This window comes from Camelus bactrianus, chromosome 5 (genome assembly GCF_048773025.1).
Source record: "Camelus bactrianus isolate YW-2024 breed Bactrian camel chromosome 5, ASM4877302v1, whole genome shotgun sequence".
Taxonomy (NCBI): domain Eukaryota; kingdom Metazoa; phylum Chordata; class Mammalia; order Artiodactyla; family Camelidae; genus Camelus; species Camelus bactrianus.
In genome coordinates, this window is record NC_133543.1 from 74,787,053 (window position 1) to 74,811,102 (window position 24,050).

Genomic DNA, 24,050 nt, shown 5'->3' on the forward strand with positions numbered 1-24,050 from the left:
TCGTCAGCCTTAAGCAACCAATACCACTAGCCAAAAGAACAGAGCTAAGTGCTTACTTAAAAGGAAAAGAAAAGAAAAACAAAACAAAACATGAGAAAAGAACTAAATCAGAAAACATCTAAGGAATGTTTAAGTCGTTTCCACAGACACGTCTAATCAAACAGCCTGTGTCTGATATTTCAACACGGCTGCTTCCTTTTTTCTTTCCTCTGGGCTCCCTCTACCCTGGATGGAGATGCCGCCTTCCTTAAGTGTAATTACTGTTGTTTACATATCTAATAAGGGGATAAAACACAGAGCACACTTCTCTCAAAGAGTGGGGCGGTCTCCTCTTTGTGAGTGGGGATCGGTGGGTGGCACAGTGGCTTCCAGGTTTGACTTGGAAGGTCCCGGGCTCTGAACCCACTGGCTCTGGCCCTGCCCCTAACCAAGCACAGCTGTTTCCTTTCTCCCAACTGCTCCCCGCAGGGCCCCCATTTTTTCTAAAGAAGAAGAAGAAGAAAGGACCACCCTGAACAGAAAGAGCTTTCTATCCTCTCCTGCCTAAAGCCCAGTATCGAGTCTTGTAAGGAGAAGGGAAATGGGAAGTACAGCCAATGAGTTTTTAAATCATCAGAGGCTGGACGGAAGGGCTCTCAAAACAATATTAAGATTTTGTTTTGGGAGCAGTGTCCAAGTGCCACTTTCCCAAACTTGAGGGATTCCTCTGGAAGAGGAAAATAACTCTTAAGGGAGAAACTACATGAGCTCTAGCAGTGCCTTGTGGCCCTAATTTTCTCCCCATCCCCACCAGCCAGCCAGAGCTTGGGCTTCTGCCCGCTCCGTGACAGTGCTCTGAAAAGCCCTCCCGAACCGCAGGGTGTCATGACTCAAGTGAAATGAGGGCAGCGATGAGGATCCCCAGCCAGTAGCCAGGTCGCCTGCCGCTGGGGCATCAGGGGAGGGTGAGGGCTGGGCGAGGAGCGGGCGGAGGGAACGGCGTCAAAGGGAGAGGAACTCAAGCTCCCCCCAAAGTGTCATGTGCTAATTGGTGGCCTTGGAGCCTGCACAGGGCTGGCCTCAGACATTCTTAGAGAAAATCTGCTCAGGAGAGTGCAAGGGAGGAAGCTGAATTATTAGAAAGAACCTGAAGATGGGCGCGATGGATAAGAGCCAGGAAATTTCCCCTTACTGTGTCCTCTGCATCCCTTTATTCAAAGTGCCTCAGCCAAGCTGCCCCATTACCACACCTTACACATACACACACACGCTTGTGCATATAAACCACAAACACACTCAAACATACAGACACACACAAACATACACACACACAAACACGTACATAGATTTACACATGCACACAAACCAAATACACACATACACATATCTACAAACACGCATACATTTACCCATAAGAACACACAACAAATGCATATACACATAAAAAACACAAATACCTTAAGAAAGAAACACATACACACACAACCCACAAATACACACCTATAAATACCATGCACACACACACATACACAGCCACAAACCTTCTTTACGTTTGGATAAAAAGTAGGGGTTGGGAAAAAGCACCAATTAATTGGGCCAAGTCTCAAAGGAGAGGAAATGAAATGAAAAATCCAGGCTGGGTTATAAAAATAAGTATTTTTTTTTCCCAGCGTGCAGGAGGCTCATTATATTAATTAAACATTATTGCAGTGAACGAGAAGGGGGAGGGTGATTAAGGCTGGGACGAGGGTAAGTGTTCTCTCCTGTTGCCCGAGGCCGTGGTGATCTTCAGATATTAATCTCCCTGAGCACTCAAATGCTGAAGAGATAAACACTTGAAATATGAAAATGTTTTTTCTCCAGAGCAGACGCTGTGACCCTCTGGGAAAGCAAGTGTGGGCTGTGTCAGGAGGCGGCCCGCGGTGCTCTCCTAACGTCTGTCCCACTGCCATCCCCTGGGGACAGGGGACACAAGGGGCAGCAGAGCATCTCTGGGGGCCTCTGCAGCAGGGAGGTCCCTCCCCCCTTTTATTCTCTAATCAGGCAACATATGATCTACTAATTTTCAGAATTAACCCCTTTCCTCTCAAATGTTTATGCAGACCTAAGGTCCAGGAAAATTGAAAGCTAACATGTGATGTGCTGGAGCAATGTGTACCACTGGCTGGTGAGAGCCAACTGTTATGTTTTCTGGAATTTTGCAAGCCAGCTGCTAAAGGCAAGTGTTATTAAAAATTAAATTATATAAAGCTATATTAAAAACCAAATCTCAGCACTTCCTAGTGATTTTAGCACACTGTACCGGTATCTATGCCGCCCAAATTATTTACGTCTATTGTATCTGCGTAATGGAAAAAAACCTATCTAAGGCTGTGTTGCTGCCCTTCTCAACGCCACCTCCGATATGTCACATTGGTGGCTTGAATTCAACCACAGTGGGAGGATTTACCCCACGGACAGTGGCAAATATTCCAAAGCAGGTATTTTTGTTTTTAACTTGGAGAGCCAGTTGTTAAACATTTCCCAGAACAACACTGTGAAAACATGAGACAGTGGGGAGAGTGGACAACCTTTGCTTCTACCTCTCAGTAGTGCCGGAGAGGCTCTGAAATGTGGCTCTCTGAAACCCAAAGGGCGGCTTCACAATATCTCAAGGACTGGCAGCCACGCTCTTCGAGAGGCCAGTGGCAGGCAGCTCTGCTAGAAACCCATGGATGTGGCGGTGTTTCAGGCCCTCGACTGGGATGCTACAGAAGCAACGGTACCCTCCAAGAAGGACCAGTCTGGCTTGAGGCCAGGGCTTCCCCCATGAGCCATTTTAGGAACAATACTCAGCTTGGAGTTGACAGGAGGCTCTGAGATGGTGGCAGCAAGCACTGGCCACGGGAACAAAGGGATACTGACTCATCACCTCTCCTGGGCCCTCCCAACTGCTCTTTCTTTCTTCTTCCTCTGTCTTTTATCTTGGCCTCTCTCACTCCCTCCCTGCTTCCAGGCTGCACTGTAATCACAAGACAGGGCTCAGAACGGCCAACCGGCTATTCTGGAGGGTGACGTTGTAAGACAAGGCTGGTGGTTTGTGGGCAAAGAGCAGAGGGCTGCTCTGTGGCGGGAAGTTAGGAAGTTCGTCAGGGAATCTGGGGCTGAAAGACGTGGAGCAGGCTGGCCTTAACTCTTTCATCTCTTAATTCGCAGCCGGCTTACCTGGAAACGTCCGGTCGTCGGGGCTGGAGCTGCTGGTCCAGGTGCTCCGGAGCCACTTGGCATGGTCATACATCCAACCACAGGGCTCCTCGGGGAAGTCAAAATTGCAGTTGAATCCTGAAGGGAGCTGCAAATCTTTGTCTAAAAGGGGGAAAAAAATAACCCAAAACAAGGCAAATGAAACAGGTTCTGAAAACAGCCACGGTGGCGCTATTTGAATGGCTGGCAAGGCCTAAGGAGACAGCTGAGAAAGAAGTGGTTCCCGTTGCTTATTCATTTAACTCGGCTTGGTGATTGTTGGCTTTTGGGTCAGCCTTTGGTCTCATCCTTCCCAGGCCTGAAAGCCAAGGCTTCTTTGCTCCCCTTCACCTCCCTGTGACAGGTCTCGAAGACCCAGTCAGTTCGGCACCCCCCGTGGGGAGGCACTGCCAGGCGGGAAACTTGGCATGTTAGGGCAAAATGGGGTGTGGAGGGGTGGGCAGACCAGCCTACAGCCCAGCCCAGCGCTGATCAGGAGGGAAAATCATTGCACGTGGCACTGAGTGCCCAAGGGCCAGGATTCCAGGGGCAGCAGAGAATGGAAATTTAAGGCGAGACCACACAACGCTTGTCCACATCTGCTTGGCTGCCCACCTCTAAGCTAACAGACGGAACCCAAGTTTCTTTTGAGGTTCCACTCAGTTCTAAAAATCCAGTCTGAGCTGGTGCCAGACATGTGATTCTGTGGGGCTGGGGAAGAGGCAGGGGAAAGAGAGGAAATGGGGACCCAAATTTGGATTCTTGCAGGCGGTGGCTGCAGAGACAGCGGAAAAGTGTTGGCTAACGCTGGTGGCAGGGAGGAAGTGGGGTCTTTGGCCTTTTCACTTCCCTTCTCAGGGTTCCCAGAGAGGAATTTCCGTGGGGAAGGCCTAGAATGCAGGTTAGGAAGTCTAAAGGGAACAACAGACTGGGGGGAAAGAAATTGCTCACACCCCGGGGAGGGCTGCTACAGGGCTCACCTCTGAGGGGAAGGACACTGCCAGCCTCAGGGACAGATCACACAGAGCCCTGTTCGTGCTTCCCCTTCCCAAGAGAGCTTATTTAATATTTGCCCACCCTTGGCCAAAGTCAGCTTGAAGTCGAGAAGAAACACATGGAATCTATTACTGAAGCGTCAACCTGTGGCTTGGAAAACTCAGTCCTTAGCCCTCACCATCCCTTTCTCCTGACAATTTCTAAATTTCTATTTTTCCGTTCAAAAATATGGAGTAATTCAATAAACCATAATTCCCCTCTAATGTTTATATGCACTCTGTATCTCAGGAACCCAATTCTACAAAGAGATCTTTTGAAAAAAAAAAAAGAGAGAGCGAGAGATGGGAGGAACCACCAAAGAAACCTCAAATGAAACAAACCACTATAAACGGGAAAATTATATTAAACTTCTGAAAGTTTTCAGCAGAACCCTGAAATTTTCCTTCGGCTTGCTATTTAGATGAAACCCGCTCCTTTTGCCCTCCACCAAGCTGACCCTGCTAATCCAAAACCATGTCATAAATGACTGCGTTCCCCTGCTGGCTCTCAAACTCTTTTAAACATGTCTTGGAAGATTCTCTAAGTCTCTTTCTCCTCTTCATAAAACAACAAGAAGTTCATTAAAATGTCAGAATTCTGTATTCAGCTATCCCTGACCAAGAGGGTTCCCCCCGCCCACGCAATGTACAAAAGCACATTCCTAAAAGCATATGCATTAAATTATCATTTTGCAGTCACACAGATTCAGCATTTATTTTTGGCTCTTCCCCCATTCTTCTTTGTAGCCATTTTTGGGAGCCGTCCACTCCGACAGTGCAGCTCCTGTTAATACTGTTGAGTGGCTAAGGCTGCAGGTTCCACAGGTTTCACCCTCTGCCTCCTGACTTGGTGCTACATTATTATGTCTCCATCACCTTCCAAGCCTCTTCACCCATCTTCCCTCATTTGGTTTAATGAGTGTTTAATAATGATCAGTAATTTACTGTAAATTGAGGCTGTCGGGCATTAAATTCTAGCCAAAAATGCCAGGTGTTCCAAAATTTGTGGTTTGTTAGGAATGTCTTCGTGCTCTGTGACCTTAGCAGGAAGATTTACGATGTGATGTCCTTTTGGGCTCTGCCAATTAGTGTTTGTATCTAAGTTAGATATGCGTAGACAATGAAATGAAAGTAACACAGATTTCCCATGTGAAGGGACTGATCTGAAATGAGGAGGCCCTGAGTTTTGAAGGAATACTTGAGACGCCTTCTGGCCCCTTCGCCTTTGTCACTGACCTGCACTCACCTCACGGAGCCTGAGATGCACCATCTAACTGTCATAATTGTCCTGCTTCCTCAGCCAGTGGTGGTGAAAGACATAGGGAAATGCAATTAAGTCACGGTTAGCCGCTGAGTTAACCCAACAATCGTGCTCCATGACCAAGTCCCCTGGACGACACCAGATCGTCACTGGATTCTACCATGGGGACCCGACTTCACAGTTCAGTGGGAAGAGAGATCATGGCTGTGGACTCTAAAGATGTGAAGTGAGGGCTAAGAAAGGAGGCTTCTCAAAGGAGGAGTCCTCTTTGGACAGATCCTTATCTCAGCTGATGACCATTGAGTCTGTCCTGGTTGTTCCAGTACCTAAATGCTTCTCAACTGATTCGAAACGGCCACTGCCCCCAGCCCCTATGTGCCGCACCTCCCTGACCTCTGACCCAGGGGGCCCCCGGGTCCCTGCCCCAGCCATGGGCCAGCCTACTGGTTGGCCCCCGTGCTACCCTGGATGAAATAAGACTCTGGCCCCATCCTCACCATCCTCAAAGCTGCAGTTCTCCCCACAGTCCGTGGCCTCCTCGTCGATGGGGTACGGGGTGGTGGTCTCTTCGCTCTTCACGGTGGGTCCCAGTGTCTCTACTGTGGGCTTTGAGTCTGCGTAAAGGCAAAGGAAGGGAAGTGAATGCTGTGTGATAGGCCCGTGTTGAAACCCAGCAGGAGGAAGATTCCAATACTGTCTCCTCTCCAAGCCTGGGCCTGCAGAGAAGGAAGGAAAAAGGAAAACCAAGACAGACAGAGAGACACACACACACTCCTGAAGTCACTTCTGTGTGCTGTTGAGGAAGTCAGGACCACGGCCTAAGTTGTGGGAGAACGGCCCCAAGCTGCAGAAACAGCAGTGACAGAGGTGCACACACAAACCCACCCTCTTTACTCCACAGCAGAGGCCCCAAGACCAGCACAAAAGGCCCCGCCAGGCAGTAATGACTGTGGGTAACGATGACCCCAGGCAGGGTCCAACCATATACTCTGTTTAAGACATCAGGTGATGCACCGACACACACAGTGAACGACACCCATCAAAAATGGCTCGAAAAAAAAAATCTGGGTAAACGAATTGACTCCCCCCCGGAAAACACCGATCCGCGCACGGCCCCTCAGGGGGCCACTGCTATGTCTTCACACCCCCACCCCCGCACCCTGCCTGCATAGGGAATAGGCCTTCCCTTCTCAGCCTTCTCGGAGTCAGAAGGAACTTTTTTGAACCAAAGCTACCTGGGAGCCCACCTATTACAAAATCATCAGGCACAATGGCCGAAGCCAGAGGAAACCCCGGACACTGTTGTTCGTGTTTGCACAAAACTGGATGGGAAAGAATACGGGCTCAAAGGGACTCAGACTCATTTGGTGGAAACCACTAGGGGCTGTGCCTTTAGGTCAGGGTGTGGCAATTTCAAATGCTTCTTGAATGCAAGCAGCTGCTGTAAGGAAGGATGGCCAACTAGGGTTTGGGAGAGTAAAGGGTGGGAGAGAAGGGGGCGGAGGGATCCTGTTCGCCTGGTTTAAAGGAGGCCACCAACCTGACTGGCTCCAGCAGACTCCAAGAAGCAGTGGCCCAGTGTGGCCAGATCTTGCAAAAAAAAAAAAAAAAAACCCCCCCCACCCCTGCCCCAGGAAGCAAAACAATCCCCATGGAAAACCTCCAGACTTGTCAATGTTGGCAACTTATTCAAAATACTACAAGTAGCATGTGACCAAACCTGGCTGGGCCTGGGGGCAAGCAGGCAGTTGGGACCTGCTCTCGGTGATTCATTCACCCATCCATTCACTTGTTTATTAGCTCACGCCCATCATTCATTCAGCAACCTTTATGAACTGAATGAAACTGTGAGTCAGGCCCTGGGTGGGGACAGAAGGAGTTCTGGTGACTGGTGTTCAGGCCCACGTGTTGTGGGGTGTGGTCTCCATCCCAGAGCTGCCCTCCAGCCAGACTCCCTGAATAAGCCCGAGCACGGTTCCGCCCGTTTCTATGTGGTCCCTTTGCACCACTGTACGTGATCAGACGCCTTTGTCAGGCATCCTTCAGGATACTGGTTAATAAAGCCAGGAGCCGAAGGAAATGGCTAAATACACTGAACAGCTTTTTCACAGTCGACTTCCCATCTTTCTGCTACTAAAAACTAGACACATAACCTTTCATCCTTCCCTTTGCCGTGTCTGCCTCTTGCTTACCATAAATAGCAAATAACCTCAAAGCGTCCTAATTTGTAAGTTCGAATTTGTCACTGTGTCATAGAATCTCCAACTCTATTGTAAAGCAAACTACGGGCAGCCAGGCAAGGACTAAGCATCTGAAACACAAACGAACAGGTGAAGCACCCCGTCAAATTTTTTAGCTGTGGCAGCTCAACCCAGCCCATTATTTTCCCTGTTTTCCTCTGGGGGTAGGAGTGAAGAAGGGGGCAAGGATGAGTTGCAGAAATGAGTGGAAATCTGAACAGCAGAACGCCACATAGCCTGGGAGAGCCATTCCTGGAAATGTTAGGTAGCAGAGGGGGTGACCTTGTGGGCGGGGAGAGTGTTAAATCCAGGGGCGCAGGGGGCTGGCGAGGCAACGAGAGGGCAGGGTGTGTGACTGAAAGCGAGGAGACGGCAGCCGGCCTCCGTGTCCACTGTGCTTGTACTGGACACTGAGAGGTAACTGCCCATCAAACTACAACACTCCGCGGCAATTGAAACCAGATGTCAGAGACTTCAAAGGGAAGGAGGCTGGACAGAGGGTAACAAGCCCCTACTCTGATCTTCCAAGGAATGGCTGGGAGGACTTTGAAATGAGAAACCTGTTGCTGACCATCGCCTGTGTGATCAGGGCCAGCTTTGGTGGAGGATGGGTAGTAAGAGGAAACGGCCATTAGCAGTTGTCCAGCGGGTCATAAAGCGGGCCGCCTGGGAGAGGCGTGGCAGGAGGTGCCAGGGATGGGAGGGAAGTGAGTCAGCCCCCAGTTGGCTGAGTGGCTCTGGTAAGTGGCTCCTCTCTCTGGAACTCAGTTTCCCCATCTGTGAGAGAGAGATTGGCCTGGATCTATGATTTTTTTCCAAACTGCATGTCACCCTTGTTAATAGGTTGTGGATCATTTTAATGGGTCCTGACTAGCATTTAAAAATCTGGACTATAATATTTCAGGCTGCACTCACGTGGTAGAGATGAGCACTGCTTTAGGAGGAAACTTTTGTTTCAGTCACTTTTACTTGTTATAACAGGCTTACTAGGTGCCAGGCAGCAGGCTAAGTACTTTCTATCCACTATTTTATTGACTCTTCGTAACAATCCTGGGTGGGGGGTGTACATGTACCCCAGTCAACCCCATTCTTTAGCTAAGATAACTGAGATGCTGAGAGGTTAACCAGCCAGCGATCGCAGAGGTAGGACTTGAGCTTGGCAATCTGTCCCGAGTCCAGGCACTAATACTATATCTCATATGCACACACACACGTGTGTGTGCGCTTGTGTGTGTGCATGCCTGCTTGTAAGTCAAGAGGGTTGTGATATAAATTTATTCTAAATTGAATGATGGTCAGAAATGTTGGAAAGCCACTGGCCTGGAAGCCCCTACATCCCCTGCATCTCTAACCCTCTGATTCTGGCCGTAAGAAGCCAGCTTGGGTCACTGTTGGAGGGGCAGTTTTCAGCACCTGCAAGAGGACAGGTGACGCACACTCAGCAGGCTGCAGGGAACCGTGGCCTCACACCGACATGATGGGGAGTCAAGTGTCTTCCCACTACAATGTGTTCATTGGGGCTGCCTTCCATCCAAAGGTGAGAAAGGCTAATTTGGGCCCAATTCCCAGCCTGCGTGCCTCGACGGGACTCCCCCTCTGCGCCATCGTAACGGGCACACAGGCAGCACTTTTCTCCCTGGGAGCCCAGAGCACTTCTCCGACATGCCCTCATTAATCCTTCACAACGCCCCGCTGGGTAAGCTGCTGACAGGTAAGGCACAGACAGGAAAATGGAGCTACCTGGGGCCCTGGTGCCCCTGCTGGCACTGGCTTGGCAGGCGGTGAGCAAGCCCCAGCTCCTGTGAGATCTGTGCCAGCGCTGCCCGGGGAGGAGGGCAGATGCCCACAGGTAAGGTGGGGCCTGATTTGGAAGGATGGGCACTCCCCGGGAAACATGAAGGGTGGGCATGCCCAGTGGGCCTCATCCTCGTTCAGGAGAATCAGGTGCTCCCAGGGCCTGAGCGTGGGGGAGGTGGGACGGAGCGAGGCTCCTGTGCACACCGCATACTGGGAAGAAGTCCTATTCCCAGCAGCTCCCCCGCACCAGGGTCCCTCCTGAGCTCATAAATGCTTTTTACAGATGTGGCTTCGAAATGAAAATGCAGTCTCTTAGCCACTGACATCTGGAGGCCAGATTCAGACATAAACCGATTACTTTATTATCATGAGGGTTTTTTTCTTCCCTAAATCAACAGCCACAGCCCTCTGGCCTGAAGAGTCAGGGTCTAATTGAATTTGGGTAGGTGGCGTGTGGTTATGATTTGTTTTTGAGAGACTCGGGTTGGAGGACTGAAATGGGCCTTTAAAAAAGACAAAGCACATCCCTTGAGAAACTGTCCTGAGTCCAGAGTACCTGTGGTCTGAGGTACCCATGGTCTGAGGCAGAGCTTGGCAGGATCCAGGGCGGGTTGGGGGGTCTGCCGGGTTTTGAGCTGATGGGATGTCACCAGCGACAGCTGCCCCTCCGCCCTGTCCCCGTGGAGGTCTGACCTCCTCCCGGGGCATCCCAGGAAGCCGAGGTCACAAGACCCTGTGAGTGAGACCGCAGTGGGAGGAGGTGAGACTGCAGTGGGAAGAGGACCTTACCTGTCCAGCCACAGCCCAGCACCTCCAGCCGCATCCCGATCCCCGCTGGCGACCACCGCTCAGGGTAGACCCGCACGTACTGCGCCGGAACTGGGTCGAACCTCCGGATGTCGGGGGTGTCGTAGTGCATGTTCCCTTCAAACAGCTGCAGGGGAGACAGGCCACCCAGCCCTTCTCAGCAGGACCCCTCCTCCCCCCTCACTGCTGCCCCTCCTCCCCATGCCCCTCCCCACCCCTCACACCAACCAGAAGGCAGCAGCAGAGCTGATGCATGGTCACCAGACATTACAGTCCAGGGGAGCCCCACTCTCAGACCAAGGCTTTTACTCATTTAGGAGGTAGTTAGGGTCCCAGAAACATGGAAAACAGGGCACAGATGAAAGCGGTAATTGCTGGGTTCTATCTTCTATTCTGGGATTGAAACTGGATTCAGGAAAGAATTAGGGTCTGAATGAGTCTTAAGCGGGATTTGGCTAGAGAGGAGAGAAGGGGGTTTACACTGTTGTGCTTGTTCTGAAGTTCTCAGTTTATCAGAAAAAGAAGTTCTTTCCCTGATGCTTTAGTCTAGATTTAAAAAGTCCCAGCTTGAAAGCCTAGATTTAGAAAGTCCCAGGTCACTGAGAGGCTGAAGGGAAAGGGACCAACCCTTCTCTAGGCTAGTGACAACTTCCTCTGGTCACACATTGATGGTCCAAGACGGTGTTCCCTGATCCCCCAGCCTTCATCTAGTGGAAGAAATTTTGTTAAAAGAAACCTCACCTAGAACCATGCTACATAAAACTGATGCCTGTGGGGCTGCCTTGGCTGAAGCCAGGTGGGGGAACCAACCCAGAGCACACCCGAGCATCAGTGATTTCGGGGAATGTTGGTGTGCAGGTGTGCCAGGGCCTGTGAGTCACCTCGTTTTGCAGGATGCTCACAATTCCAGAAAGGGGGCCACTGTCATGGGGAGGGCAGGCTCTGATCCTAGCTAAGACCATCTCCTTTCCCAGGCCCCCAGAATGGTCCGGAAGAGCTAGGGTCAGCTGTCCCTGGGGAAGCCTGTGGTCCAATTTCTGCTCCATCTGCTGAAAGTTCCAGTTACCAAGCCCTGAGCCTTTCCAAGCCTCTGGAATTATGAGCTGAGAGTTTACATCAGCATTACAAAACCTCCAACCCAGCCCTCACTTCTGCATTAAGAATGGAAACATTTGCTTAGCAAAGGGGTTAAACAGAGACATGTGATACCCCTTTCTTGTTAGGGGCCCTGCTCTTCTGAGGAAAACCAGGGGTAACTTAGCAATGAGGATAGGAATGTCTGGCTGACCGGGAGATTAACCTGGATAGGGACAGAGGTGTCATGTCCTCTCCCCTTCCTGGGGCTCCTCCGTGGCCCGTGTTGAAGGCTGACCTTCATGCCTCTGAAGGCAGGAGAGGGTGCACTGCACTGGCCTGCACTTTGGTCTGAGTAAATTTCCCTAGCCTCTCCCCAGCCTCCAAGTGACAAGCAGGAAAGATCTAAACAGTCAAGACCAGGAAAATACAAAGGCATGCAGTAACATTCAGAAAAACAGTTGTTTTTGGAAGTAAATTCCCCAGTTTCTATAGTTGAGCCTCCAAGAAACACATCCCCTTTGGATGTCTGGACATTTCCAGGGAAACTTTATCTAAAAGAGGCTATAGAGGGCCCAAGTTACTAGAAAGGCAGTGTTGAGTAGTGGTTAGGCATTTTGGCTCTGGAGAGAGACTCGTGTCTGAATCATGGCTCTACCACAGGTGCTCCGGGACCTTCGGTGTGACATCAAGCTTGAGTTTTGTCGTCTCTAAAATGGGAGTGACCAAAGGATCGACCTTCTAGAGATGTTGTAAGGGTTAAAATAAGGCATGGAGCAGAGGGCCGGGCACAAAGTAAGCTCTCAGTTAATATTTGTTTTATTGGCTTATAGGGGTTGGTGATGACCGTCAAGACGGGAAAGCAGCACCCCCAAATCAACCTCCCTGTTTGGGGCAAGGTTAGCGAGTCTCCAGGAACAGCCTACCTTTGGCTGCTGGGTCCTGGGGTCCTGGATGTGTTCCCAGTCCTTGCCATTTAGGCTGTAGGAGACTTTGAACTTGCGCACAAACGCCCTGGCTTCCACCGCGGTGATGCTGTCTCCTCCACGGGCCCCCTGGATGATGACACCTTTCACCATCTTGGGCACTCCCAGGTCCACCTGAAGCCATTCCTCACCCGGCTGGGCCTGAGGGATCCGGGGGAACCAGCCCGAGCGGCTGCTGACCAGGCGGGCGGCACTGGGGCTCCAGAGGTACTCGCGGGTGGAGGAGGCAGAGATCTGAGAGTCGGCGATGAGGCCAGAGAGCATCCCCAGCATGTTGGAGCAAGGGGCATCTGGGGAGAGGGAGGAAGATACAGGAGGTTCTGCTGGTACCCTCCTAACTGGAACCACCCCCATCAGCAGGGAGCTGTCAAAGAACCTGACTATCAAACACATTAAGTCAGAACTGATTTCTTTACATTTCAAGGTAGGATAGCACTGTGGTTAAGAGCCCGGACTGGGTGCCAGACTGCCTGTATTCACGTTTGCTTTGTCACTTACTAGCTGTGTGACCTTGGGAAAATGATTGAAGTGCTCTGTGCCTCAGCTTCCCTAGATCTAAAGGAAGGCTAATAGCAGTACTTGCCTCTTGTTGTGAGGGTTGTTGTGAGGATTCCGTTAGTCTACAAAACTCGCAGCACAGCACCTGGCATGGCTGAGCATCTCACATGCTTAGCCAGGGACTTTCACATCCTTTTTTGATGACAAGACACCCAATGACCCCCCTGGAGGCGGTGAGCAGGGGAGCTCAGCTGAGCACTAAATTGTCACCTGGTGATTGTTTCCCCAACTAGATGGACCCCTTCCTGGGGCTAGGATTTTACTTCCACAAGTGTTATCGCAGCTCTTTACTGCTGTTCCCGCTACCCAAAACGCCCTTCCACTTAGTCATCATCAGCTTTACTCACGCCCCAGCTTAAGAGTCACATCCTCAGAAAGGTTGTCCCCATACTTCCAGTCAACAGTCCACGAAGTCCCCTCAGTCCCTCTCAGAGCACCCTGTCCTTTACCTACACACATGCATCTTAGTGTATGATCATCCCTGGGCTTGCATTTGCTTATTATCTATCTTGCCCACCAGCCTGGAAGTTCCATGATGTCAGAGACCCCAGCTGCTAGTTCCCTTCTCCTGTTCCTTTCCCGCTCCCAGTGTGGGGCCTGGCACACAGCAGGTCTTCCCTCAGTACACGCGCAGTGAATGAATGAGGGGAGTGTGCGTGAAGAAGCGGTACCCAGCAAGGCAGAGTCTAGAGTCAGTGTGTGTTCAATACCTGTACACTGAGTTACAGGTAAAACCAAGCCATCGGTTTACAGAGGGTTCAAAGGGGAGCAGAGCCTAGGACACAGTCCTCTTCCCGACATCACAGGAGCCCCACTTTACCTGTGACCCGGCAGCCAAAGAGCTCCAGGCGGAGGGCGATGCCCGAGTGCCAGGTCTGAGGGCGGACCCTGACGAAGCGCGTCAGCAGCGGCGAGTGCAGTTTGTTCAGAACCACCTCCGTGGCATCGTTGTTGGCTTGGAACACCTGTAACATGAGATGCGAGTCCGCGTTATTGAATTTCCCCGTGCGGTTGAGCCACGTGAGCAGTCTTTGATTGAGGGGGGTCAGTTCTGTTCAATTTTATTTCTCTCAACCTTAAAAATAATCAGTGGGTTTGTTGTTCAGTGCTTATTTCGGAAACACCGTGAAAAAAAAATTTAATTTCTCATACTGCTCTAACTTGAAAATAATGAACGGTCTTCACAAAAACTTTTGGAGGGAAGGAAAATGTTGCCTCTTTGTTGACAGCAAAGCAGAGGAAGGGGCTGTGAACTTTCAGAAACTAAGAGAGAGGTGGGGGGAAAAAAAGAGAAAAAGTAGGGTATCCTTTAAAAATGGAGCAGAAATGTCATCTTTTAGGGCTAGCTGACCTCACTCACTAGCTTGAACTTGACTTTCCCACTTCCTCAGGTTGCAGGCATACAGAAAGATTTGCAGTGTTTTATAATTACAAAGGGCTTCACAATTGTTTTTGTTAGTTACCTAGAGGCCTCCCTGCTCCATGCGGCGGGTGAGAGGGTAGGGGGCACCATCTACCCTCATGCCCCTGTGTCAATCAACACTTTCTTGGTTCTTTCTGGTCTTTGTTGTAGGGTCAGGGTTGCAGACAGACCGTCGGAGTCCTGCTCTGGCTTCCTCTCACTGCAGTGCCCGTCTTGTAATGAAATCCATCCCTGTCCCCATCTGACCAATGCATCTCTTCTGGGAGGAAAGGCTTTTCGGAGTAGCTTCTAATCCAAGATGGTAGGAGCAAGTTCTAGCGTACCAGATGGCCTCAATCAATAACTGCCATATGGATCTTATGCTTTTTTGTGCTCTCCATTAAAAAAAGAAAAAAAGAGTAGCTGGAGCAAGTATACATGAGTTTCTCTTGGTTTCCCTGGATAAGGATGGAGGGAAAGACCAACTAGCCAACCATCCCTCCCAAATCATACCTGTAACAACCAGGTGACTGTAAGTCTACTCACAGCCAAGGCTTCAAAGACTAGCAAATCCTCTTGGGAAGGGGGACTAGATGTTTCAGCTCACGGCACCTCCAGCGTGGGAGCTGTTTGGGCACTGACAAGGCTGGGACAAGAGGAATGGGGACTTGGTCTATTTGAATACCCTTGAGCCAGACACTGTGTAAACACAATTAGCCTACAACACCCTGGGAGGTAAGTATTATTATTTCCACTTTACTGATGAACAAACAGGCTCAGGGATGTCTGTCTGGATCTCGAGCCCTTGCCGTGTTTTTAGGCTTCAGGCTTGTGGTTTCCTCCCTTGACTCTCACCTCTTTTAATAAATCTGCAGTGTTTATGTTGGTGGCTAGGCATCATGGAGCCCGTAAGGTCCCCAAGCATGGGTGGAATGGAGGTAGAGCTGCTGTTCGGTGATGTGTTCCCTGTGTGTTTATAATCCCAACGAAGCATGCTCTGGGTAAGAGCAAAGAACGGCACGGGAGCTGAGAGCTAATTAACAACATGTCCTTTCTTCCTTAGGAACTGTAACTAGGAACTCTGCCATTTGGCAACCTCGAACCTTTGATATTTCCCACTTGCAAAGGTCAGAATTAGAGCCATTTAACAGCACCTCACTGACGGTGGGGGGCAAGGCTAAGAGACATCATACCTTTGGCAACCAAATGAGGGGAAGTGGCCTGTTTAAGGAGAGGAGGAAACAGGTGTCCCCTGGTCCACTGTACTCTGCTGAAACCCCTAGTTCCTGATGCTAAGCCCACCGATTCCAGGGGAGCTCCCCCGAGCCCGCAGGACGCCAGCTTCCTCCTCTGCAGCCTTGTTGCCCGCAGCGGGCACCGAGGCAGGACTGCCTGCCCACCCATCCCTCTCAGTTTCTGTTTGGCTGCTTCCTGCATCGTGATTGAGGACAAAGAGGGGTGAGAAGACAAAGCAAGGGAAGAAAAAGGGCCAAGAAAGCAGAAGGAAAGAGGGTTAGAGCCAGACACCTGGGAGAAGACCTAAGGAAGTGAGAGATGCCAGAACCTCTGTGATCTAATCTTGGGGGGGGACGACCGCAAGGGGGGCCTGGGAAAGCCCAGACCACGCCACGCCCGTTCTTTGGCTTTCTCATCAGCTCTGAGGAAAGGGCTGCAGGAACTGCATCCAAGGGGAGGAGATTAATCAGTTCTCCTAGAATTCAACATGAGGCAGAGGCTTTTTGTTTGTTTTTTTGTTTTGCTCTGGCAGGGAAGAAGCAAATGCAGCATTCTGCTTATTGGGGACAGGTGCTGTGAGCAGCGGGGGGCCACCACTGGCCTGTTCCCCCAGGACGGTGACGGTGTGTGGCCTCCATCAGGAGATGCTAAGGAGTTCATATGAGGTGGGGGGGCTTGATTTCCACGTGAATATAGAATTAGAGCGTTGAGTGGATCTGAACTTTAACATGGCTGCTAATCCACAGCACACACACCACGCTGGTAATGTTTAGAAACCCAGCACGTCTTATGTGTTTTTAATACCCAGTTTTATCTTATCTGGCCCCTTCATTTCTCAGCCTTGGCAGTCAACACCAAGAAACCTTCTCTATCTTTCCCCAGTCGGGGAACGACTGATTCTTTGGACTGTCTTGGGAGGCTGGCGGTGGGTGGGCACGGGGGTCCATGTCTGCGGGGGGGGGGGGGGGGCTGGCCTTTGCATGGATGCGTGTGGCCTCAGGCCTTGGGTGTGCCCCCTGGATCTCTGCCTACAGTGGCATCAGTCAGAAAGGGAGATAAGCCCACAATTTATTTACCTTAGGCCGTGACCTGGTTGCTCAAATTGAGCTTCATTCTGCTATTCCGTTTTGCTCACTCTTCTGGAACCAAGTGAAGGCTCTTTCAACGTGGCCTCAAATCATCCTTCCTACGTCCAAGCCCAGATCCTTCCTGGCATTTTGTTTGCTCTTGACCTTATGTTCATGTCTACCCTCCACTCTTTGGACCCTTAGCTGAAGGAATACCATCTTATTTTTATTAAACTTTTTCTATACTTCTCACTCTGTGGTGGGCATAGTGGGAACAAAAAAAGTCCAAACACCACTGAACCAGGAGCCAGACTCTGCTGTTAATTAGCTCCTAAGTGTGGGCAAATATCTCCACCTCCCCCGGGCCCCAATTTCCTCCTCTAGTAAATGAGCAGGTTGTACCAGTTGATTTGTAAGGTCTGTTCTGGCCCCCAGATTCTAAGGCTTTCCTCACAAGAGTTTCTTATTTAGAAGTGTCCCAGGAGTGTCCACTTTCTAACAGCGCATTTTAGTTCCCATTGTCCCTTACAGACTAAGTGCTTTTGTGGACAAGTGCCGTGGATTTTCACCCCCTTCAAATAGTGCCCATAGTAGGGAGGATATAGCTCAGTGGTAGAGCACATGCTTAGTGTGCATGAAGTCCTGGGTTCAATCCCCAGCACCTCCATCAGAAAATACATAAATAAATAAACCTACTTACCTCTTCCCAACCCCACCAAAAAAAAAAAAAAAAAAAGTCAAATAGTGCCCAGAACACACGGTGAGTACCCCACTCAAAGGGAGAATATACCTTGTGATGTTTTGGTTCAATCACATTTCAAATTATTAATAACAAAGAGTAATGAATAACAATACCTCAGTCCTCCCGTATTGTCTTTTGCCCAAAGACATCAAAGTGCAGTTTATGAGACTCTATCTTTAATGAAATATTAAGCAGTTTCTATCCCTCCTGACCCAATGGATGTACAAGGTCTCTATTTTTCTCCCTGCACCTCCCTATTTATAGCTGGTAAATGCTATCATATATTATACATCTTTATGAATTTCTCAATGCCTCTGTGGTTTCAGAATCACCTTTCATATGTTTTCTGATCAAATTCTCTGAGATGGATTCTTGGCTTCCAGTCTAGGCATTGCAAGGTAAGGGGCTGTGTGCTTGGGAAATGATGCCAGGAAATTGGTTTTACTCCCTAGTCCCTGCCGACTCACTCCATGACTATAGGCAAATCAATAAACCTTAGATACCTTGGTTTCTCCTTTAGGAAAATAAAGTCAATAACAGGCTTGTAGATAGACCCGAAGGTTCACCAGCCCTCCCTGCTGGCTCCTATGCCTGCGTGACACCCAGGACAGATGTTAGACTAGAAGCTTTGTCACAAGCAACAAATGGGGCTTCGTTCAACTGGGGGAGTCCAAGTTCTGAAAGCCACTGACTCCCACGTCCCACCTCGAGGCCAAGAATTTTCAGGCTATAACTTGGCAGTGAGGTGTCCACGTTGCTGAGAAAACTCAGTGAATTGTCAGCGTATGGTGCACCCAGATAGACGTATCTCAAACGTGATGATTGCATTTTAACATCTGCTTTAAAGAGCTGAATGTCGCAGATGGTGTATATTTTTGTTAATTTTAAAAGAAAAATTGTTAGTCTGGTTGCTTTATCACCCAAAGGAAACCCAGAAGTGTGTTCAAGGTGATTCTAGCTTTCTTTAGAGGTGGGGATAGTGTTGATTATATCGTAATCATTCAAAAAAAAAAAAAAAAAAAACGAAGCTACGTCGAACATAAAGATTTCTGCAAGTGCACCTCTGTAAACCAAGTTTAAAAAACAATTCAGGGCACGAAGTGGTTTGGAGAATCCATTTGGTGCCTCGCTGAATTCTGAATGCAATCCAACACTTTCCAATTGATTCTTGAGACCTTTGGTTTATTTTCAGTAAGACAGCATCTGAAACCAGCAGCACTTCATGGATTTTCTGATTTGCACCTCTGGGGGAGGGGGGGGCATCTGCCAATTAAATTGGCTGCTATCCAATATCCCAGTTTGGTTATTATCTGCAACCCCCACACTTCTCCCCCCAGGAAAAGAAAATCAACATGTTTTGACCAGGCCTGTGAGCTCATAAGGAATGGACTATAATACTATGTGGAAAAAAAAAAAGAAAAGAAAAATACATATATATAACTCTGATAAGAAACATCTAACCAGAAATCATCCCTGATGGCTTCTGAGGTCATCTGTTCTCTGATTTTCACCCTATTTCTGGTCACAGCCACCTCTCCCTGCTGACCCCTTCCCTAAGTCCTCTTTGAAGGCTATGCAGTGACTCGGGCACTGCTGAGAACAGCAATGCCTAGCTTGGAGGCCTCTAGGAGGGCATTCTCTGCCAGCGCTAAATCCCCCTCCCGCAGACCATCCATCTCTGCCATCTGCATCCGGGTGCCCAGGCCAGTGTAGATGGTCCACGCCTGTCAAAGTCTTTGAGCTCCTTGGTGGAGACAGTGCAGGCTCGCGGTGTTCCTGACTGTTTAACCTCCTCAGCGGGGCAGGCCCTCATTACGTGCATGGCTTCCCACTTGAGTAGGGCTTCAGCATTCCAACTGCACACGCCTACGGAGTGACCTACAGTTTATTTCTATTTTGCTGTAAAAATCTGAACGCGGCCAGCTCCAGGGACGACGCAGAAAGCAGGAAATTTTTCAAAGACAACACAGTGCTGGAGCCCTGGGGTAGAAATTGTGCTGGAAATCTTCTTCTTCTTCCTTTTCTTTTTTTTAATAAATATTTCTCTCCACTAATAAATGTTTCATTGCATCCAAAATTCTCCTTTTCAATCTGCTTGGCACAAACACTCAAGGAAGAGAACAAAGCAGGCCAAGGAGGGAGGCGGCAGGAATGGAGGGCAGAGATGGGGAAACCAGTAGCACATTTTAAAAAACCATCTCTGAAACAAGTGCGCCGACTCACCCCTACTGCCGAACCATGTGCCAGCCCTCCCTCCCCCACCCAACACTTGCGTTTTCTCTAAAACCAGCCATCAGGGCGACACGTAGAAATAAATTGTTAATCAATGAATGCCATCCTGTTTAATTAATTTGTTGCGCCAAACAGGCAAGAGTGGGGGTGTGGGGGTGCTGCATTCAGGGAAAATGATGTTAAGGTAATGGACTTTTTTTTTTTTTCCTGTTTGTAAATCATGGTCCTGACATTTCTCTCTTAAAACTCTTCCTTAAAGACTAAAATTTTTTTGAAGCTGCTTTCATTCTAGTGACTGTGGGAAGCTAGCCAGATACAGAATCAGAAGGTTCTGTCTCATATATATATGAGAGAGAGAATTTAAAGGAGGGAAGGGAAGGGATGGAGGAGAGGGCAAAGAAATTCCCTAACCACTAAATGCTCATTTATGACCACGGTGCCCTCCTGTCTCCTCCTGCTTGACTTTGGGGCTGTTTTTGTCATCAAGCAGTTTGGCTGACGTGGAGGAGGAGATGGACGAGCAGGGCCTTGTCGTGGGGCATGGGGCAGGGGAGGCCGCTTTCTTTCTGGGGGTGGGATGTGCACACCCTCATCTGTGTATGCCTTGTGGGGCCTGTTAGATTTACTGCAGGATTATGTTACCCCCATCGAGACGCTGAGCCCTGGAACACAGCATACTAACAGGATTAGGGTTTCAGGATTTGAGACAGGAAAGCATCGGGGAGGAGAGGAGAGGAGGACGGCCCAGGGATTTGGGGCTGGAGGAGAGATGGGATAGGGGAGAGTGGAGCATTGGAGCACTGCAGGGGTGGGGGCAGTAGCAGACATTCTAACTGGGTGGGAATGTGCCCTACGCAAAAAAAAACCTCCTAAAAACACACCACCACATTATTCAAGGAGGCACCTTTAACTTCCAGGTGGGGAAAAATAGAGAGGAGAGGGTACAAGGAATGAGGCTGCTGAGTCCATCTGCCACCTGCATTCCTCTTCTGGGTGGGATCTCAGTAAACCACGGAGCAGGGAGAAATGCAAAGAACCTGGTGATCCACCTGGTGAGGTGTTCGCTCCCCTGCTCGTCTAGGGACGCTGGGTTAGCGCTCAGCCAGTGTTTTCCCAGCCCAAGCAAAATCTCGTCAACATCCCACATCCCCTGCTTATCTGCTCGGTCCCACTAGACCCTGGGCACAGCGGTGGCCTGGGAAGCAGGAGGAATTTAGCATCAAGGCTGTAAGCGCCAAGGAGGCTGGCCTCAGCGCCCGGAGACAATTCAGCACCCACGGGAGTTGGGTGAAGCCAGCCACGGGAGCCTGATGGAGAAAAGGTTCCAAGCTTATGTATAATGAAATTTTCCCTTGAGCTTTCTAAGTGGAGAGGCTAAAGGTCTGAGATCATCCCACGGCAAATGGATAAGGGACAAACTTAATTATCTAGGGCCCTGGATTTGTCTTGGTTATAATTGAGGGGGGCAGATAAACTGGGGGACTTGGATTTGGAAAGGCCATTGGCCCTCTTCTGAACACACATAACCTTGGTTAGAGGATGCAATCATATTCATGACTTCTGAAGTCGGGTACCATTACGAGCTGACGACTTGAGTCACTGTCTTAATCTTATATATGATGAACAAAATTACTACAATAAAAAGGAAAAGGGAAAGCCAGTCATCCACCAGGAAGTTGGTTTTTTTTTTTAAGTACTTTTGGAAAACTCAAAAATTTTCATCAGACGAATAATTGCATTCCTAACTGAAGAATGAGGGGGTACTGCTCATCTGAGGCAGCTCAAGGACAGGCCCCATCAGATGCACGGAGAGGTCTGGATGACTTATCAGGTCCCTTCCAGACCTACGATTTTAAAGAGGCAGATAAATATCCCATGGGGTCTTGTTACTTTTTAAACTGATAACTTGCTTCTGCTCAAGAAGAGCTCTGCGGGTCTAATACATTAATTATATCTGCAGAGAGCCTTCCATCTACAGAGCCCAAGGAGCTCTGCCAACAGTAGCTACAGCGCCATTCCATTTGGGCAGACAGAGACACTGAGGCACAGAGTTATGAAGAGAAATTTCCAAGGTCACACAGCGCATCATTCAAGAAGATCTGAAAAAAGGCCCTGCATGGGTCTGTTAGCCGACTGATTTGGGGGCTGGGGTGCTTTGATGATGTCACTCTTTCTCCTCCCTAAGTCTCTGGTAGTTTCGCAGAAGGTTTTAAATTCTCCAACAGCTCTCACACTGATTTGTTTTAATTTGGAAAATAAATATAGGGCAGGGGGTTTTTGCAGTGGGGTGTTTGTTTGCTCAGAAGGGATGTGGCCAAATCAAATGCAAAGCAACTTCATTCAACTCTACATCCTTGGGATTTGATGATGGAGCCCAAACTCCAAAGTGATGAGCTCAGCACTCAGAGCCATGCTGCCTGAGCACCACCTGCCTTTCAATCTCCATGAAACAGAGACTCTCCAGGACGCACCCTTCTCGTCCCCTGGCCTGGACTGAGCATCGAGGAAGCCAGTTTCCCTCTGGATGCAAGTGACAAACCAGGGCTGGATCAGACCGTGGGAACACCTGCCTGGGTCAAAGCCTTTCACAGGGACTCCTCACTTCTCCATGTCCCTGGGGCACGTCACTTCTCTGGAGAGCTTCAATTCCACAGTCTGAAACACTGTTAAGTTCTGAAGCAAATAACCCAGTGCCTAAGGGCTCTCCAAGCCCCTTGGAAGTCATCATTACTTTAATACGATGAGCTTAGAGCATTTCTGCCACTCATTATGGGGTAATTCTGAGAACTCCTGGACCTAAACCTTACTTCATTCCTGTCCTCACTCTCCCATCCTCCATCCAGCCATCAGGATATATGCAACACCCCGACAGACTCTTTCCTTTAGCACAAATTTCTTCCAAATACATCAGAACAGCCCAGCAACACTGTGACTGAAAGCAAGGTAACCAGAGCAGTGTCAACAAGAAAGATGCCCATGTTTACCAAATAAGGGAGAATTGAAGACGAGGGCTTTTGCTGAGACGTATGAGGGCATGGCCTCTGCCCTCCTGCCCTGATACCAGCCTCCATCTCAGTCCCTCCAGTGCAGACTCGTCACCAAACCAGCATCTCCATGGTGAGCAGGATCGTGGCCAAGGCCTTGTGTTCTCCAGCTTTTTGCACCTTTCTCCACACCCCTCCCTTGGTTTGTGCGTATATAATTGTGCCTATAATTATAGACACATACGTGAACCTTCTACAATTGTGTTTACAATGTTGTGTCTGTGTTTGGGGTGTTATTAATTCAGCTGGTGAAACCAAAAGCAGTAGTTTTATGCTTGTGGTTTCCGAAGAAATATATGTGAAGCAATTTGTATAATCTCAGGAGCACATGGACTGGATATGGGCTCTAACAGGCGGATGAGCTCTCTGCCTTGTGGTTACGCCATAAATATGCATAAGGAGGGCCCGCCCCACAGGAAAATCACAGGTTCCTTTTTCTCATGGCATGTGGAATTGGATAAGGATTTGGGGATGTGCTGTACATGTGGCCCGCATAATTGGGCTGCACTTTGCCAGGAGGATGCTTGCAAATCCCCCAGCGACAGAGTAATGCCTTTCTCATTGGCACCCTCACTGTTACCTGTTGGATGGAAAGAGAGACTCAGAGGCTGCTCATGGGCTGTGGAAGGCTGGCAAAGCGTTCCTGAGTCCTCCTTGCTTCCTGGCCATGAGGAGGTCTTCCCCCACAGGCTCAGGTCTTGCCTCAGCCCAGCCTAGGTCCAAACTGTAAATGGTGTTTTGCAAGGGAATAGCACAGCCATCGCCCACCACCCTGAGTGCTCATTAAGCTTGTTTTTCTCCGACTTCCCCAACTCCCTGGTCTTCGGTATCCTGCACTGGTGTTGACAGTGACCAGGGAATTGAACTCGAGTTCCCACATGTCTGTCCCACATGTCATCCCCTCCTCATGCCCTGTGCACTGGTTTGCATCGGCAAACCCTCCCCCTGCCCGCTCCCCCTGGAGCAGAGAGCGCTGCGGCCTCCCCCTCCGCTGTGCTTTGCTCACAGGTTGAGCTGTCTGAATTTTGCTTTCAAGCCCACCACTTAGCACCAGTTCGCTTGGCGCGGTGCCCACCCTCCAGTGGCTACAAAGAGAAACTCAGTGGTAGTGCCCGGCGCAGACGAAGCCTCTCCCCCCACAGCCCCCAAGTCCCCTCCTCACCCCACCTCCCCTTCGTGGCATCAAATCAGACTGCAGCAGACTTGACAAATCTATTTGGCACGGTTCACTCAACTATTTCAACCCGAACAGCCAGAGAGCTGCGCTGATGCAGCATGAGTGGTGCGGAATCTGCACATTAAATACAGACATCTGGGAACTGATCTGCTAATGAAGGAGCAGCAGAGATCACCCTTGGAGGTGAGGGCT

General features: G+C 49.6%; 1 protein-coding gene across 4 annotated transcripts in view; it reads right to left on the reverse strand.

Moving 5' to 3' along the window:
* Window positions 1–24,050, reverse strand: part of NRP2 (neuropilin 2) — a 111,472-nt gene that overhangs the window by 40,262 nt on the left and 47,160 nt on the right. For all 4 annotated transcript variants that reach the window (XM_045520517.2, XM_010960122.3, XM_010960123.3 and 1 more), the window contains exons 8-12: window positions 13,779–13,923; window positions 12,341–12,690; window positions 10,323–10,467; window positions 5,994–6,110; window positions 3,184–3,324 (exon numbers count right to left, since the gene is read on the reverse strand). In XM_045520517.2, the coding sequence (XP_045376473.1) occupies window positions 3,184–3,324; window positions 5,994–6,110; window positions 10,323–10,467; window positions 12,341–12,690; window positions 13,779–13,923 (898 nt within the window). The remainder of the gene's footprint in view (window positions 1–3,183; window positions 3,325–5,993; window positions 6,111–10,322; window positions 10,468–12,340; window positions 12,691–13,778; window positions 13,924–24,050) is intronic.